Source organism: Hibiscus syriacus, unplaced genomic scaffold, assembly GCF_006381635.1.
Source record: "Hibiscus syriacus cultivar Baekdansim isolate YM2019G1 unplaced genomic scaffold, ASM638163v2 tig00110174_pilon, whole genome shotgun sequence".
In the NCBI taxonomy this organism is placed as follows: domain Eukaryota; kingdom Viridiplantae; phylum Streptophyta; class Magnoliopsida; order Malvales; family Malvaceae; genus Hibiscus; species Hibiscus syriacus.
This window is the reverse complement of record NW_024062612.1, coordinates 3,177,440-3,191,287: the sequence shown is the minus strand read 5'-3', so window position 1 is coordinate 3,191,287 and position 13,848 is coordinate 3,177,440. Positions and strand designations below refer to the sequence as shown.

Below are 13,848 nucleotides of genomic sequence, written 5' to 3'. Positions count from 1 at the left end.
TCAACCATGGCTGCCATCCACTTGTTGTTTTCCTGACTAGTAACAACATCATGAAAATTAACCGGATCATCACTGCTAACAATAAGTGCAAAAGAGATCAAGTCTTCAAACCCCAATCTACTCGGAGGCTTTATATTCATCCGTCTCACCCTATCTCTGGCGAGACTATAATCCTGCAAATCATCCGTAGTGGAACCACCAGAAGTCGGTTGAGAAGTTTCTGGTTTCTCAACTGGAAACTGCTCGAAATCCACCACTGTCATGTCTTTCTTCTGTTGCAACATGGATTGTTCATCAAAAACAACATCTCTACTGATCACAATTTTCTTCACAACTGGATCCCAGAACTTGAATCCTTTGACACCTTTCTTGTAACCCAGAAAAATGCACTCCTTCGATTTTGCATCAAGTTTGGATCTCTCATCAGCAGGTACATGCACATAAGCAGGACAACCAAAAATCCGTAAGTTATCAAAACTAACATCATGACCATTCTATACCTCTTCTGTAACTTTCCCAGCCAATGATGCCCTTGGCGATCTGTTGATAAGATAACACGCCATGTTAACAGCCTCGGCCCAGAAGTGTTTGGGAAGCCCCGCATTCAACCGCAAACATCTGGCTCTTTCATTCAACGACCTGTTCATCCGTTCCGCAACACCATTCTGTTGTGGTGTCTTGCGCACTGTAAAATGTCTCTTAATCCCGTGCTCCTTACAGAAGTGTAAGAACTGTGAATCTGTGTACTCCGTACCATTGTCAGACCGCAAACACTTGATTTTTCGTCCTGTTTGGTTTTTTACCTCAGCTTTCCACACCTTGAACTTCTCAAAAACTTCAGATTTCTGTTTCAAAAAATGCACCCAAAACTTTCCGTGAAAAATCATCAATAAAAGTAACATAATACCTAGATCCACCCAAAGACGATGTCGTGGAAGGCCCCCATACATCAGAATGCACATAATCAAGAATCCCTTGAGTTGTGTGCCTCGCATTCTTGAAACGGACTTTAGTCTGTTTACCAAGAACACAATACTTGCAAAAATCGAGCTTACAGCTTTTGACACCATGCAACAGATTTCTTTTGTGTAATTCTGTCATACCACGTTCACTAAGATGAGCAAGACGCATATGCCATAGTTTTATAGTATCATCACAGGACTCAACAGAATGAACTCCACCTGCAACGGTACTCCCTAACAATCTATAAATATTTCCTGCAGTCATCTTTCCTTTCATCACAGTCAAAGCACCTTTAACAATCCGAATGGTTTCTCTATCCTCATCAGCCTTATGGATAAAATCATTCTTGTGCAAAGTGCCCAAAGAAATCAAATTCTTCTTCAAATCTGGGATATGTCGAACACCACTCAACGTCCGAACAGAGCCATCATACATCTTAATTCTGACATCACCAATACCAACAATATTGCAACATCGATCATCACCCAAATAAACAGAACCAGAATTAACCGACCTGTATGTCGAAAACCATTCCCTATTTGGCGTGATGTGATGAGAACATCCAGAATCAAGAATCCACGCATCCGTCAATTAAGTCGTTGAAATAGAAAGCATATCACCCTCACTGCAATCAGAATTGTCATCCTCGACCACGTTCACAGACTTGGATGAAACATCACGCTTCTCATCAGTCTGCTTTTTCAACTTCGGACAGTCTCGCTTTATATGTCCCGCCTCCTTGCACTTGTAACAGTGAATTGTCTTCTTATCCCTAGATTTGGATCTGGAATTCCGCTTGCCAGACCCTGCCTTCTCTGGCTTCCGTCCACGGTCTCGATTACCCTTGACATATAAGCTATCGACTTGAGAGTTTTCCCCTGCATTCTGCTTCCGCTGGTTATGAGCCAACAAGACTGCAGTAATCTCCTCAACGTTGATAGTCTCTTTCCCATATGTAATAGTAGTCACCATGTGTCCGTAAGAGGGAGGCAACGAACACAACAAAATCATTGCTCTGTCTTCATCCTTAATTTTTACATCAAGCCGAGCCAAATTAGAAACGATTTGATTGAAGACATTCACGTGTTGCGCCAAATCATGATCGTCCTGCATCTTCAGCCCATACAGTCGCTGCTTTAGATACAATTTTGTCGTTAAGGATTTGGACATAAACTGACTTTCCAACTTCCTCTAAATTTCGTCTGGAGACGATAGATGCATGACGTGATACATAACCTCGTCCGCCAAGCATAATCGTATGGTTCATGCCGCTCGTTGTTGCAATTATTCCCAATCTTCCTCCTCCATCGACGCTGGCTTTGTAGGTCGCAAAGCCTTCAGGATCCCCTGCTGTGCCAACATATCCTTCACCCTCGTTTGCCATAATCCGAAGTTACCCAGACCATCGAATTTCGCGACTTCGAATTTTGCTCCTGACATCTGATACCAATTGTTGATAAATCGGGCAAAGTAAACGAAAGAACACAAGAATTTTAACGAGGTTCGGCAATGTGCTTACGTCCTCGATGCCTAGGTGGCGCTAGAAATTTTTTTTTTCAATTCTCATAGGTTTAGGTTACATCTCTATTTATAATAGAAAACCCTGGTACATAATTACAAAATTAACCCTGTACCGTACCGCGGGGGCACAACCCCCGCACCCCCAACCCACATAATCGTAACCCCCTCTACGAGACTTTCTTTGTAAGAACAGTTGATGTTCGCTTCACTCACTCCGCTCCATCCCCTGTCCTCTTTACCGATATATTTATGAGCCATACCTTACAGGATCTATAGAGAAGATACAATTACACTTTCTTATGACAACAAGGCAACATTACAAATAGCTTCTAATTTTGTGTTCCATGAATAAATCAAACACATCGAGATAGATTATGATTTTCTTCGAGAGAAAATTCAAAAGGGTTTAATACGAGCAAAACATGTGAATACTATTGATTAGTTGACAGATTTGATGACTAAAGCACTTTGTTCTCAGCATCATAGCTACTTAGTTTTCAAGTTGAGAATAAAAAATATTTAGTTCCCAACTTGAGGTAGAGTGTAGAAATAGGGAAGTATATTCGTTGGAGTTGTTAGAGGCAGTTAGTTGATTAGTTGTTGCATGTGTGTGGATTTCATTTAATAGTGTAACTTGTAATTAATAAGAATGGGAAATATTTTTTCAAAGGTTCTCTACATATTTTTATAATTATAATAATATATCTTTATAGTTTCTGAAAATAAATTATATTGTTTTAAAAAAATATTATTTAGAATATCAATTAATTATAATTAAAAGGTTAAATTAAATATTATTTATTAAGTTAACATGTTTCAACATTCAATTAATTAAATAATTGTATAGTGTCTATTTTATAATAAAATTAATAAATTAATATTTATTTTATATTTCTTTACAAATTTAATATAAAAAGTTTTTTCAATTAATTTATTCAAACTTTTAATTATTTAATAATAAACATCGACTATATAGATGTTATGTTCATGTTCAAAATCTTAAAGAGGTACGAATCACCTTCTTAACAATTTTTATCAAAACAACCCGAATATAGTAACAGAAATAATTATAATCAATATATTAATATATTGGATCTTTTTTATCAGAACAACCGAAAATAAACAAAAAGAGAAAATTTACGCCACCATCTTTGAAACAAACTAAAGAAACAAAACCCTAATTTTTTTTGGGCCATTCCATAAAAGGAAAAAAAACTGACATAATCCATCGTCAATTACTTCGCTCGCTTACTTCACTTCCAGTCCTACTGAAGCTCTCTCATTTTCTTTCTCATTATTTTACATTGAAATTACCCCTTTTTATCTTCCCGGAAAAATTAACGCATTATCTGGATTGGGGTGACTTCTTTAAAAAACGGTTACGTAATCAGGCAATCGCCAGAATCGTAGAAGGGCTAGGGTAGCAGTTAGGACTCTCCTTTCTTTCATCAGCCGTCTTGTCATTTGTCTAGAGAACTTGGGAATTTCTTCTTTGTCACTTTGGAAACCCATAATTGAAATTTAATCTAGGGTTCTTAATCTTACTCAAAGTTAATTGTTATTTAACTGGTTTATGAGTGTTTAATTAGTTTTTATCTTTCTTTTTGTGTCGCTTTTTGGGAAATATGAGGGTCATTTGATACCGGAAAATAAGCAATCTGCGAATCCAATCTTTATTCAAAGATGGTGATATAAGAAGAGATTTGATTGAAATACAACCTCATTATTGCCATTGTTTTTGCTTTCGTTGCAATGGATTCAAACTTGTGTTCAAATTCTGTTCCCCTTGATCAAACAATTCCTGCTCTTCTCAATTTGTTGAATAACCCGTTAAAACCTTGGTTTAGTTAAGTGACTAGGGGCAGGGTAAAGAGTTCATTTGTCTATGAATATTGAATAAAAATTAATTTGGTGGTTAAGGTTTGGCGAAGGTTGAAGAAGAAGGGTTGCCCTCCGCCCTGTCGGCCATGTTCAGTGTCCATTATGAAAAAAACTGAACCGGAATTAGTTCCAGAATGGTTGAGAAGTGCTGGCACTGTTAGTGGGGGTGGCAATTCAGCCCACCTCTTTGCTTCCTCTTCTTCTCACTCAGGTACCCTTGTAAACACATTGCGTTAATCCTTCCATTTATACTTGACTACAATGATACTTTTGAATATGTATCTCCCATATACTGTTTCTTTCCATTTTTATGCCCTGCATAGTATTAAATTAACGACGTGTATAACGGCCGCATCTTAACCATTTTCAAGGTCGCCGCAACAGCATCCGCAATATAAAATAATGGTTAACGTTGACCGCAACAGCAATTTAGTAATATGATGCCCTGTCTCTTTTTCATTGCATTGATACTGAGTAGTTGTCATTGTATCAACTTTTGTATTTGTTTTTGGAAACATATGCTGACTGCATTCTTTTTGTTATGTTAGATGTTTCTTCACCAGTACATCATGGGAGAAGTAGAAACTCTAGGAGTATCAGTGATTTTGATTCCCCTTGTTTAGCATTTTTGAATCGGGCATCTCCATTGAATTCAGGGAGATAATGGTTCTTCAAGGCATGCTTATAGTAGCTTTAGCAAGGAGAGGCTAAGCTTTGGTGATCGTTGGGACTTCAATTCTTCTGACCCTTTAGAAAGTATTTTTACCAGTAGAGTTGAGAAATTAGGAGGTATTTCGACATCTAGGGTGGAAATAAATACATTTTGGCGGTCTAATTCTATGGTCTCTAGGAAACACACTGAGCCTTTGCCTCAAAGAACTGCAGTGGACTCAAGAGACAGTGGCAATAGTAGCAATAACAATGACCATGGTCTGGTTTCTGGGGATGCTATTGGAGTTGCATCCACAAGGCTGCCTTTCAGAAAGATTTTCCGTCACTTGGAACTGAAGAGAGGCAGTCGGTGCCTGAGGCAGCTAGAGTTTCATCTCCTGGTTTGAGCTCAGTTTCTCAGTGTTTATCTATTGGCAATTCATCTTTGATTGATGGGGAAGGATGGACCTCAGCTCTGGCAGAATCACCTAGTGTGGTTGGAAGTAGTAGCACAGGTTCCTTTTCTGCCCCCCTAACTGTTTCCACCTCAGTTTCTGGGGCTCCAAGTGTCACATCTGGTCTTAATATGGCAGTGGCATTAGTTCAATCTCCTTCACGAGCATGTTCTGCTCCCCAGGTAACTGGCTCAGACAGTTCTTATTGCATGCATAAATTAAAACTTATCTGTGATTAACTAGACTGTTGTATATGGTACAGCTATCAATCAATACTCAAAGGCGTGAGGAGCTCGCCATTAAGCAATCAAGGCAACTAATACCAGTGACACCTTCAATGCCTAAGGGTTCGGTAAGCTTGCCTTCGATTTCAGAAAAATATAGTTTGCTTACCCTGTTTGATTTGTAGTTTTACTCCTATTAAACAATATTGGTTCCCTCCCTATTCCTTCTGCCTTTTACATAATTTATATCAATCAGACATTGTATAACGAATATTTCTTTATATCTAATGCCTGTCTATCTGCATTTAGGTTTTATATGTTATGTGAAAGCTATATGTTGGTTCTTCTGTGCTGGACTATATCCAGTATCACCAAAATTTTGATCAAACAAAAATGATGTATGTTCTTGTTGTTGGTCATATTAATTCACATTTACAATGGCTTGGTGAAAATAATATACTGTTTTTGGTTTGAGATGCATTATGATGACCATTTTTTTGTTGTTTCTTATTTGCAATCACTTATGTCTTGTTTCTTTCTGATTTTTATCCTTTAGATACACGATTTTGTTCTTGTTTCCTTGATTTTATTTCTCTTGGAATTTGAATGCTAGTCTTCCTCTATCAGTTAGATACACCAATAGAAAGATTAAATTTATGAAAACCTGAATTTATGTTCTTCATTTAATGTCGTTCTGCAGCCATAGAAGACTTGAATGTGTCAAGCTAGATCATTTTTGGTCTTTAGATTTTAGCTGCTTTTAAACCTGAATATTAGCTTACGTATGATATTTTAGTTCTGTATATACATTCTTGTAACCCTTATCATCAGCAATCCCTCATGTTTGCACTTAAATTATTAGAATTATTTATGTCATTGACTGCTGTTAGTTGCACCCAAAAATGTCTGTAGATCTGTAGTTTTCTTATCAAACTGAATATTAATTCAAACCTTCTCCCAAATCCTTCACTAGTCTGTAACTTGAAATTGTAGCCTGCAAAGTTGTCTTGATCCCCTGTCCTCCTACATCAGAATCACATGCTCTCATTTATTGCAACCTGCCGCTCTTTTTCCCTATCGGTTATTGTTTTTTCTACTGGTTAAAACAAACAAAAATTCAATGGACTATATTATGTTGATGAGAATATTGGAAAAAATGGCACTTCCTTTTCCTGTCCATCATACCCCCTTCTCCCTTGCTTGCTCCTTCCTTCCCTCCCCTTTGCATTTTTTTTATTCTTGGCCATTCCTCCCTTATGTTTGTTTTTCTGTAGTTTTCAACTTACCACTTTTTTTAATGAAGTGTACAGTGTACTATCCAGACATGTTCTTGTTTTATCTGATTTAGATTATTAGTTGATTTGACAGAAGTTCCATAATTCTCTGAATGTTCTTAAAACAACAGTTGCATGAGAATATGTTGCCAGATATATATGATGCTGCCTTAAGTTGCAGCAAATTTTTATTTAGAGTCGATATGGATTTACATCATTTGTGTTTCAAGAGTACGCTGAGATTGTTGGTCTTGATCATTTTCTCCGATCACAATAGAAGAAAAAGAATTAGATTCTGGAGAAAACCTCATTAAGTCTGATGCAATTTGTTTAAGTAGTATCATCAATTAAATACGGTCAATTCTCTATCACTCTATCAGTATAAATTTTCAAGGAGCCTAGTCACTATTAGAATTTAAAAAGAAAAAAAAGGTATGCTAGACTACCTATTCATCCATCACCTATGCAACCCATGCCTTTTCCAAAACTGGTTTTGTTTATGCTGGATTTTGGTTGGAAGAACATGAGGACTTCTCTTTATCATCTGACTTTTGTGATATAGATTTGTGCTGCTTTTGTATATTTTCACTGAAATTTTAAATGTTAAGATTAACTGAAGTAAGCTAGTATGCCGTCTGCTCATGAAGTGTTATTGAAGTGCTTTATTTTTTATTTGCATTACCTAGCCACTGCATGGATAAAATAACCACTTATTAATAGTTAGAAATTCCAGGTAATAGGCATTTAAAATTTTAAGGTAATAATTACCTAATTTCTGATCAGGTTCCCAATTCAGTGGATAAATCAAAAACAAAACCAGCATTGAGAACAAGTGAGGTGAATATTGCTTTGAAGAGTGGGCTGCAGCATCCTTCTTTTATTCATAATGGTAAGCAATCTCATAGTGGGCACGTCAAATCTGATATGCCAAAGGCATCTGGTAAGCTTTTGGTTCTCAAACCAGGATGGGAGAATGGGGTCTCATCACCTACTCAAAAAGACACTGCAAGCCCAACAGCAATTGCAAACAGTAGAGTTATTACTAGCCAACATGCCATTGCTCATGTTTCATCGGCTTCTGCCAGAAACTCAAACAACTCGAAGCTTTCTACTGGGGAGCGCAAGGCAGCTGCCTTGAATCCAATAGCTGGGTTCACTGTGGAAAAGAGGCCTTCTTTGGCTCAAACCCAGAGCCGAAATGATTTTTTTAATCTCCTGAAGAAGAAGACCTCATCAAACTCTTCTGCTGGTTCCTCGGATTCAGACCCTCATATTTCATCTTCTCCCACTGAGAAATCTGAAGTTACAAAGGAAGTAGTTGGTGCTTTTGTGACAGCTCATGCTAATGAGCATGCTATTGCATCAACTAGCAACCACCTTCCCACCACTCATGATGGGTACAAATTTTCAAATCCACACCGTCACGCGGGTATATTCTCAAATCCATCCCCACACCACTACCACTAACGACGTACCCATCTAGACCCACCTGACAGCAAATTTAAGTTATACATAAGCAATAAACATAAAAAAAAACATGTCCATTAAACATAATAAATAATCTAAGGATTATCTAAGTTAGGTGTTAATATAGATCTTAAAATACATAAAACATCATAAAATGACATATTAAAGTCTAGAAACATAAATGACAAACACATAATGTTTTTGTTCTTTGGCACAAATTTCTAAATTTCAGGCAATATTGTGACATATAACTCTAGTATTACAATCATCATTCTCTATTCCTCCAACTAGAGCGCTCCAATTTAAATTCACTACTACCTACATATATAGAAAGAAAAACTAATAAGTAGTAACTAAACTTTAATAAGATAATTAAGCACAATTTGACAACTAATATAAATTAAATAAGAATATTACCTTTAATATCGGCCCAAAAACCAATTTTGAGCATACATAATGCTTCAATCGTCTCCGGAAGTAGTAGACTACGATAAGGACCAATTACTATTCCACCTATATGAATGCAGATTTTGATGGGACAGTGGAGACAAGAATGCCAAAATATCTTTGCATTTGTTGGAGAGTTGGATAAATTACATGTTATATCTTATAATATTAGAATTATAAATTAGTCTCTAAATTACACCTAAATTCATAATGGTCCAAAATTTAATCGTATTTAGCTGGGCGGACGGATGCGGGGCGGGTAATGTCTCAACCCATTACCCCCCCCACCGACGGATACCACTTTCTAAATCCACACCCGCCTCTACCCGCTAAAATTATACCCATCCCCGCCCCAATTGGAGCGGATGCGATACGGAATCCACGAAACTGTATCGTTTGCCATCTCTAGGCTGCATTGATCTTCTCAACAGGCAATAAGCATCAACCGTTGCTTCGGGTGGGCTTATGGTACTTCAGTTATCCATTCAAGACATGTTTGTTTAGACCCCAAATCGCCTACTAAAAATGTTCAAAACATTATCCACAACTGGTGTTTCTCAGTCTGCACAACAGAAACGTGGCAATAGCAAACTTGGATTTTTTTTTAATTTAGCTTTGGAAAATCTGAATTTGAAATTAATCATAAACAATCAAGTTTAAAGTTGAGCATATCACAATAACTTGTATTAACAAGTTTGCACGTTTTGAGTTTTAAAAATGAAACTTGATTAGGTGATGGTCTAGTTTCAAACCTTAAATTTAAAAATTGAGTTCAAATTAGAATAATTCCTCTCTTTCAACTTGAACTTGGTCTATAGATTGATTTGTTTACATATCTAACCATTCCAAAGTTGTACTAATCCAATTACACGGTGATGAATTGTGAAGTTTGAAAATTTTGGCATGCATATATTTAAAGCCAACAACAATAATTAATATAATTGATGGGCTCTCATATCAATAATTTCTATAGAGATAAATGTCTAAATCATTGAACTTTGATGAATAATTCAGATACATCTTGACTAGCATCACAGCAATTCGATTATTCTCTTTAAATGCCGAATTGAAAACTGCTATCGACCAAAACTGGAAATTTCAAGAACAAGTGGTATACATTGTCTGACCTTGTACTGCGTTCTTTTCTTTTTCTTTCTATCAAACAGTGTTCGGTTCCTGATGTCTATTAAGTTGAATACGCTGAAGCTGTAAGCTTTCCAACGAAGCTCCACGTGATCTCCTCTGCCAACGAGCGTCCTTATCTCTATCACCTCGTTTTGTAACTCTCTTCATCACGGATAAGGGGTCCATGTTTCAATGCTGCTGATCGAATTCGAACCACATCTCTCTCTTCCACCATGTTCTAGCCCTTGTTTGCTTCTGCCATTGTTGCCGGAAAACAGCCTCCTGAGCTTGAAATACTTGGAATCATTACTTTTATTAGTATCGCAGCTGGTGATCTTGGCGGTGATCGTGTGCGGAGAATCCGACAATCCTGTTGCTCCTCTTCACTTGTCCCATGCAACTGATCTTTGGAGACAGAGGGTCATCGGATGACTTGTCTTTCGCCTCACCACATCTCTATCAATGGATGTTTTCGAACACATGATCAGCAAAAACATACTTCCCTTGCTGTTATGATTAAAATGCAGATTCTGACGGCGACTATATGTATTTCCTATGTCAGCTCATTTGGTTCCTTTAAGAAATAAAGGAGATGGGACACAGGACCAGCAGCAGAAGGTTTCAAAGTCGGGAAGTTTTTGACTTGTCAACATATGAACTTAGTATGGTACTTTATCAAGCTTCCTGATTAATATAGATTTGATTGATCTATTACTAAAAGACATGCTTTTGTCGGTGACTCAACACATGGAGAAGTCTAATTTTGAGTTAGGAGTAGAAGGGTAAAGGATTAAACATAAGAAGCAGTTTCTACCTTTCTGCAAGTACCTGATAACTGTTCAATATTCAATTATCAATGACATGCGTATCTGTCTCGTTACCCTCCAACTGTATACAATTATTATAAACTTTAGACAAAACAACTAAAGATTTTTGTTTGATTTTATTATACTTTCATCAATTGAATTGAAGTGTATACATGTGGTCATACATCTCTATGAGAGAAAAACGTGTTCATAAAAATACATTCTAACTACTGAACAATGCCTCCTTTGCTTTCCGATTTCTAAGCAAACAGTGGAGAAAATCTATTTGCAAATTGCTCGTCTTGTCCCTCTGATCAGCAAAAACCTGTTTTTCCCTCCACTCATGGATGTTTCAATCTTGTTCCCCCCACCCAAGAAAACCTTTATATCGGTTTAAATTAACGCACTCCAAACCACCGCATCCCCTTCACCCCACTTTTGATGAACGAGTTGCATTCTCTCCAACGATTTTGCAGATTCGCTGCAGCTCCAATCGAATGATGCAACACATGTATTACCTTCTTGTGCCTTCCACTCACAATCTGCGGTGTGATGGATACAGATATAGAAGGAACAATGATTTTAGGGACAATGTGCATGTTTCAATCTGGTATACCGTTTAAGACATTTGACTAAATTACCTTTCTTCAAGTACGTATGAGTTGATGGCGTCCTGCAGCACATGCTCCTACCGTTTATGTGCTCAACCTCGAGGCCGATAAACCATGAACCAAGGGACACATCTTCGTTAGCATACTTGTGCAGTATTGGCCTGCAATTAGTCAGAATCACTCTGAATATTATTAAACATGCCTTTCTTTTCAAGGGAAACTATCATCATTATAGGAGTCCAAAGTGCAGTCACTAGATCTAAACTATATACAAATTCAATTGAGTTGGCAATGAAGATGTGACCAAAACTCTCAAAGACAAAGCAATATACAACCAATAAATGTTTACTTTCACACAAAACCGATAATCTCACTGATTTATGGCAATGTAGTCTGCGAGATCCTTGGAAATTGCATATATCTGCCCCGTTGCATGTCGGAAGTATTTGTTCCCGACTTCTCCGAATTCCCAGTACTCCTGTTCATGGTACTTGACATATCTAATGAACACAAAAGATTTTAAGAGAAAGTTGTGTAAGAAAATTTTCAGGAGGGAGCAAAGCAATTTGGAGAGTTAGATCATCATGACCAAAAAATACCAGAATATTTACTTTTTAGAAAGAACTGGTCCCGATTTCATGCACCCAAATAGACCCCGGGCTTGTTTCGGCCGAGAGTTGCAGCTAGCTTACCTATGTAAAAACATGCATAAAAAATTCACTAATGCAACGATCTAAGGCTTCTTCATCATTCTTTTGGGTGCTAAATATTTCTGAGATTATATAGGATGGCAAACCTACCAAGATTAACATGGATATCATAGTCCACCTTGATGTAGAACTCTGCATCCCATTTTGTGACCGCAGTAGAGAAGTAAGTTTTTGTTTTTGCAGATAATTCATGATATCCTTCAACATGCTCCTGTATTAGAAAATTTAAACCAGTTATTGGGAAGAAATGCCATACTGTCTCATAAGAGTTGTTGACATTAGCGTAGGGGCGCTTGTCTAACCAGTCTAAGGAAGTCTTTATGCTCAGCATCCTCCGAATCAATAGCTATCTAAAATGCTGTTGGATGTTGCACTGGGGTGAAAAAATGCAGATTTAAACATATGCCAATTCAAATTTAATACTGAAACAAGCATATTTTTCCCATATTCATCACACTTGAACACTAGCAATTACTTCAGATTCCATACCAATTTCAAACCAAAGTTGTCATATGTATGTATTGAACAATGGACCGGAAACCAAATTTACCTGTGCCCGATCATAAATCGGATAATAATCCCCTTCTCACGCTCCAACTAAACAAGTTTGTGCCCTGTTCTTACATAAACTTTAGAATTCATTTCAGATATTAAATACAAACAACAAACCATATCAGGTGCTCTATAAAAGACCTTGAGGCATCCATGTTTCTCTGATGGAATCCCGTCGCTTCCTACTACTAAACGCAGTGTTAATCCCAATGACCATGAACACTTTTGCCCTCTGCGAGCCGTTATGAGCGAGAGCCAAGGTCGACAAGGCACCGGTGGCATCCGAGTTCTTTATTTCCTTATTTCTACGGGAGGCAGCTAACTTGTTCTGAAGTATTGCATCTGTCTTGTCCAGAGATCTATTACCAGAAAGAACAGAAGTTAATAGGGAAGAGAGAAGACCTTCCAAGACAAAAAAAAAAACATAACCATTAACAAAGATAATAAGAAGGCAATTTAATACTCACTCAATTGCTTCGTGGGTTTTCAAAACTTGACCCATTACATCATTTTCGCCAGAAGGCTTCTGTGACGAAAAGAAAGCTTTAGCTTTGTTTGAAAGAAAAATGTTGAACAAAACAAAAATTGTGGTTAAACTGTGAATCTGTGACTGTGAATATAAAAGAAACATATTATGGTCACAATCGTCCGAGATTGTCTCCTCCTGTTCACGTCGATGTTTTGAGACGAGCGGATCGTTGGATGTAGTTACATTCCACAGCCTGTAATCAAAATTCAATATCTAGAAAAAAATAACTAAAAAGGAGGGGCATTGACACCATTTCATCAATCAATGAAATTAAAAAAAAAAGTAGATAGGTACGGTGCCTTTGGGTGAAGAAGAAGATGCAGAGAACGGAGATTATCCTGGTGGAACGTTGCTTCATGGAGGACCTGGAGACGTGAAGAGGGAATGAGAAGATAAGATGTATAAACAAAGTTTGGAGGAAAGTCTCCCGTAAACGGAATTTTAGGCGCGGTGTGGTGGAGGAGCCAACTGAATTCTGAGAACGTTAGGCAACTAAGGAATAGCCGCCTTTACGTATGGAGTTTCTGCATGCATGTGTCCTGATTACCTTACCCCGACCTGTTTTTTCCCTTTTGAACTGGTTGTCTTTATTTTTAGGTCAATTTATTAATAAGCTCATGTTTGGAAAAAAA

At 37.4% G+C, this 13,848-nt stretch overlaps 1 protein-coding gene and 1 pseudogene across 1 annotated transcript; one reads left to right on the top strand and one right to left on the bottom strand.

Moving 5' to 3' along the window:
• The first annotated feature begins 5,377 nt into the window (after window positions 1–5,377).
• LOC120217019 lies at window positions 5,378–10,412 on the top strand. Its single transcript, XM_039214255.1, has 5 exons — window positions 5,378–5,653; window positions 5,734–5,823; window positions 7,753–8,366; window positions 9,898–9,994; window positions 10,251–10,412. Exons 1-5 carry the CDS (start codon window positions 5,603–5,605, stop codon window positions 10,410–10,412), a joined length of 1,014 nt encoding a protein of 337 aa, XP_039070186.1. The 5' UTR covers window positions 5,378–5,602.
• Window positions 8,323–13,750, bottom strand: LOC120217017 (annotated as a pseudogene).
• Window positions 13,751–13,848: the final 98 nt, after the last annotated feature.

What these genes read in the sequence shown, in the direction of transcription:
- LOC120217019 (XM_039214255.1), top strand. Translation starts at nt 5,603, where the DNA reads ATGGCAGTGGCATTAGTTCAATCTCCTTCACGAGCATGTTCTGCTCCC. An exon ending in CTTCAATGCCTAAGGGTTCG is followed by an intron (nt 5,824 to 7,752) that starts GTAAGCTTGCCT and finishes ATTTCTGATCAG; the next exon opens with GTTCCCAATTCAGTGGATAA. An exon ending in GGAAATTTCAAGAACAAGTG is followed by an intron (nt 9,995 to 10,250) that starts GTATACATTGTC and finishes ACCATGTTCTAG; the next exon opens with CCCTTGTTTGCTTCTGCCAT.